At 38.4% G+C, this 5,000-nt stretch overlaps 1 protein-coding gene across 3 annotated transcripts in view; it reads right to left on the reverse strand.

Moving 5' to 3' along the window:
• LOC136853544 (PAS domain-containing protein cky-1-like) overlaps positions 1-5,000 on the reverse strand; it is a 283,578-nt gene that overhangs the window by 8,092 nt on the left and 270,486 nt on the right. For all 3 annotated transcript variants that reach the window (XM_067129259.1, XM_067129258.1, XM_067129257.1), the window contains 2 exons: positions 2,046-2,252; positions 1,474-1,658 (listed from right to left, as the gene is read on the reverse strand). In XM_067129259.1, coding sequence (XP_066985360.1) covers positions 1,474-1,658; positions 2,046-2,252 — 392 coding nt within the window. The remainder of the gene's footprint in view (positions 1-1,473; positions 1,659-2,045; positions 2,253-5,000) is intronic.

Below are 5,000 nucleotides of genomic sequence, written 5' to 3' on the forward strand. Positions count from 1 at the left end.
GAGGCCACTTTGTTAACGGAAGTTTATCGCTCACTATCAAAGTTGCGGGTGATGAGATTAGGTGAATTAGAAAAAGGTCTATTAGGCTGTAAAACAAATTATCCAGTACCTCCAGTCTCTCTCTCTCTCTCATTTCTTCATATAAAAACCGTTCCTCACTCCAATTACCATAACAAAAAAACCGCCTATTTTCCTCATCATCTGCAATGACCAGAGCATATGATCTTCCTTTTGTGAAGAAATTGCAACATTACCTTCTTGACCTAAATACTCTATATGGATGAATTTCGTAAATCTTCTGACAGATGTTTTATTTATGCCTGTCAAACCCGGCTGCTCACTGTGTCTTCATTAAGCATGAGTGTGTATGTGTGTGTACTACGAGAGAGAGAGAGAGAGAGAGAGAGAGAGAGAGAGAGAGAGAGAGAGAGAGAGAGAGAGAGAGCATCTTTCATCCCCCGTTCTATTCCCCTTTAATTCTTTTGCCTTCTCTCTGTTTCCTCCCAAAATCTCTTCCATTTCTCCCTTGTCCGAAAGCTCCACCGTTATCACCTCATCCTCGGCCGATGGAGGTGAAGAGGTCTGGCGTCATTTACAGGACAAAGCTGCCATTAGCATAAGCTCCCCGCCTCGCACTAGTCACTCCTCCTCCTCCCACTACCCCCATCTGCTCCTCCCCCCTCCCCATCTCTTCCATTCTTCGTTACCATAAATCAAATGTTTTGGAATCACCCGAGAGCCGGGAACACAGAACGCATCAAGATGAACCGGAAAAAGGACGAGGAATTTAAAGGGGGAACCAGGAAAATATAATTTATGAAGATTTTTTTTTTTTAAGCTGGGATAGAAGCGAGCCAGCCGCATATATGAGTAATTAGGGAAAACCAGGGTACAGGTAAGTGTGGGAATGAACGAGACTTCCTTGCACCATTAATGATTTTTGTTTCGTTTCAGCACCTGACATTTTGATTGAAATTTCTTGTTCAGTAACTGCATGAAAATATCCGAGGTTAAGGTGCAACGTCTCAATAATATTTCGATAAAAAACATCTTAGACAAAACATCATCATCTTAAAATTTACGTGTTAAGATTTTTATTCTTTTAAATACACGACGTGAACCCTCTTCCTCCTTGTCTTCACCCGATAATTCTTTTAAATAAAATATTGTCTCACAGAAAGCCCTTTGTACTTGAAGAATCAGGTTCCAAAATATAAAGATAAACAAAACATAGACAACGCCAACAAACTAGAATAAGCTATGTCAATATATTTGCTGATACACATCCAAATATATAGACAAGGGAATTATATATCTACTCAGAGCCAATTTCTATTCATATACACAATACTCATACAGACAAATATACAAATAAGCGATGGACACATACATATACATTTGCATGTGTAATAAAAAAAATCTTAAAACTAATAAAGAAAAAGCTAAATCCTAAAAATATGTAAACATACTCACTTTCGATCTAAGCTGATAAATTTCATATCCAAGGTGTGGACAGAAGTGAAGACATTAGTGGCTCCTTGCACGACGCTCTCGCGCGTCTCCGGCATGGCCACTGGCGTACAATGAGCTAAGAACACCGGCTCGTTCCTCGAACACAGAGGAAGGTAAGAAAGGTAGTGGCCGGCGACCAAAACAACCTGAGACAAGGACGGGAGATTTTAATTTTTTTAAAAGGAGAAGCCTCAACGAGTCGATTTTTCTTATCAATTAATTTACATTGTTAAAAAAAATTGAAGCCAACTAAATATTAAATTGTCTATAATCTACACATATATTCTACCGTTACGATGTTAAATTTATCAATTAAGTGATAGAACGCTAAAGCACAATAACAATACTGAACTTAACATTGACAATCATGAAAGGGATACTAATGATAAAAGTAATGAAAATAAAAAAAAAAGATAAAGACAAAAGCATAAAATAAAATAAATGAGTAAAAAATATAAAAGTAATCCATGAACTTGCAATTAAAACGAGCCAATAAGACGTTACACAAACAACCAGCTCCATATTTCTCTTACTTTCTGATCTCCGAAGCGCATCTGCCTCCGGGCGTTTCTGGACACATTCATCCTGCAGAGGAATAGTCGGTCTTCGTCATGAGAGATCGGAGCCGTAGCGGCCGCAGCAGCCGCCTGCGACCCTCGGATGAGCTCGGCCTGCACTGCCGAGTGGTCCTGCTTGTCGATGATGTCGTAGACACTGTCCCCGTGGATCAGGAGGTCCTCCTTTTGGCAAAAGAGAAATATAATTGTGGGGTTAGTTTAACGTATGATATTAAGTAAGATGATGCGAGGGTATCAGGGGATATGAAGTGGAATATTCGAGGACGATGAAGTAAAATATGAGGTGGAAAAATATAAACAGGATGAATAAGATATAATATAAAATAATACTGTAAAGAAGTAACATAATATAAAAAGGGCTTAAAAACTCTATCAAGAAATAACGAAACAAAAGTAAGATACGATATCAACAGGAATAAACTGCGATACAAAAGATGAAAATGAATGAAGAATAATGAGACTGAATAAGGTGTAAAGCTGGATACCTTTAGAGAAATGACATATTTAGTGCAATAATGTAAGATAATTAAGGTAAGTGAGGTTATATGTTGAAAGATCAGTTATTTAGAAGTAACGTATTAGTCTTACCCTGAACACAATTAAGGTATTACTACTACTAGTTCGCAAAAGCTAAGTAATTCAGGATCCTAGATGCGAAGGTAATTCAAGCCAAACAAAATTGATGGGATGGTGAAGGATAAAGTAAGATAAGTGGAATAAGTAAGATAACGCAAGAAACGATTCAGTGAAAAGTAAGTCTAATGTAAGTCCATAAAACAAAAGAATAAAAATTAAAATATAAATCATATATGCATAGCCTATCGTACTGCTCTATTCTCAAATAAAATTACAAATGCAACGATTGCCTTCCTTGCCCAAAAGCAGAGCAAGTAATAAAACGCCAAAATGAGTTACTGAACCATGTAAAAATCAATTCAGGCAACATATTCATCATCTCTGCTATATCCCTTAAAAGGGGGGAGTATATTCATAAAATATATCATCACGACCGACTAACGCGAAATGACGGTTATATCAGGTTAACGAGCGAAAGTAGAAGGCGATTAACGAGGGAAGAAACTGGGAGTTTTGGGGTGAAGGGTATATATATTTATCTGTCTGGTGGGTGGGTGGGTGGGTGTGAGGGGACGTGATGACTGAGGGGAGGGGGTTAGGTGTAAGGGGGAGGTGGGGGAGGGGGGAGGGGCGAGGGGTCGTGGAAGGCAAGTTGCTGGCGCGTGGGTGGGAAGATAGCCCAACGAGGTCTCCGGTAATCTGAAACTCTCATTAATGCACAAGAGCCGAGAAGCAGGCCTGCGAAAGGAGGGTAATTTGTACGGAGCAAAACAATGCAATGAATTATACAACACGGGGAGAGTTCCAAATGGGAGATCTTTTGTAACAGGGGAACGGCTAGAATACATTTCCCCCGCGAGTGCCGGCATCTAAACGACGGTACTTAGGCGGCAATGAATACGAAAGATGGAGTAGGTAGTTACTTGCATTCATTGAACGGCGTGTTTACATAAGGAATGATGAAAAAAAAATTACTTGGATTCATTAAGTCTAATGTAGAATAGCTTACATGGAATACGATTCTATGACTTTGATAATGACGAATCGGCAAAAGCATACTTAAAAAGTAAATTGTATATTTTTTAACTTTATACAGAAGTCTTATCGGTGACAACAAGGTTCACTGTAGCAACAGTAAGATGTCAGTTATGTATATGTTATATGTAATGTTGCTTTGACCATGACAAATTCTGCTACCTGAATCACGAAAATAAAATAACTAGAAATACTGCCTTTAATGTATCGTTCAAACTAGAAATTCTAGCATTTCTCCTTCCTCTACAGGAAATACAATAATAAAAAAATAACAAGATTCCAACCCAAGGGTCTTTTTATCGAGAATCGGATAACAATAGTTTATTAGTTAATCTGCCCTCATGGGAAACTAAAAAGTTAAATCTCTCACCCCCAGAAGGCATTAATACTGAATCCATGATCCATCAGTAAGGGGCAGTATAATCCAACACCTTCCACTACAACTACCGTGATTTTCATTCATGGTTATTGTTATTTAAATGTGCTGCTTCTGTTGCCAGTACACTGGCTCAGACGCTGCTTGGACGGAGTTTCAAAAGATGTTTCGAAATGTTCGGAAATCTAGACAAGTGTCTTATCAAGAGGCATCAGTAGATCGCTTATTTTTGGCAAATAAAACCCCAGATTTAGATACTCCCAGCGCTTGCATAACGTCGACTGATATTACAGACACGACCAATGCAAAAGTTAAATGTTAAACGAAGGCAGATAAGTTTCAGAGCCTGAGATAGTCGAATCCAGGCACAGTACGATTCGAATAACGATCGAGTGAAGCAGCTTCGAGCCTTCGTGAAAGCGTGTGCGTGAGGAGGAGGCGATAAGGGATCAGGTTGTATGCAGAGCAGGATCCGTTCTCGAAATACTTCTTTGAAAGAGGGTGAAGAAGATGAGCAACGGTGAATGTACTCCGACGGAGATGATAGTGATGGCGATGATGATAATAAAGCCGGGGTTTCGAAATCAATGAACGAAGCACAGGAGGGATTAGCTGCCGCTTTACAGGGGTCATATTTTCATGCAAATATGAATTTTTTTTTTTTTAGCTTTACACTGTACGTTGTGGAAGGAGGCGTTTGCATTTGTGGGCCTCTCAAAAAAGTACACATAATATATGAAATGAATATTACTAAATATATAACAAGAAAAATAATATATTGTGCACTCTAATATAATGTGTTTTCAAAATAAATTTTTTAACAAAATTCAGTCATCTTTCTATTTTCTAAAATAATTTTTTCAAAATTACAGTGGAATTTATACTCTATATCAGACCAACAACAACAACACACACACCTCTCT

The sequence above is a fragment of the Macrobrachium rosenbergii genome, chromosome 27 (genome assembly GCF_040412425.1).
Source record: "Macrobrachium rosenbergii isolate ZJJX-2024 chromosome 27, ASM4041242v1, whole genome shotgun sequence".
Taxonomy (NCBI): Eukaryota; Metazoa; Arthropoda; class Malacostraca; order Decapoda; family Palaemonidae; genus Macrobrachium; species Macrobrachium rosenbergii.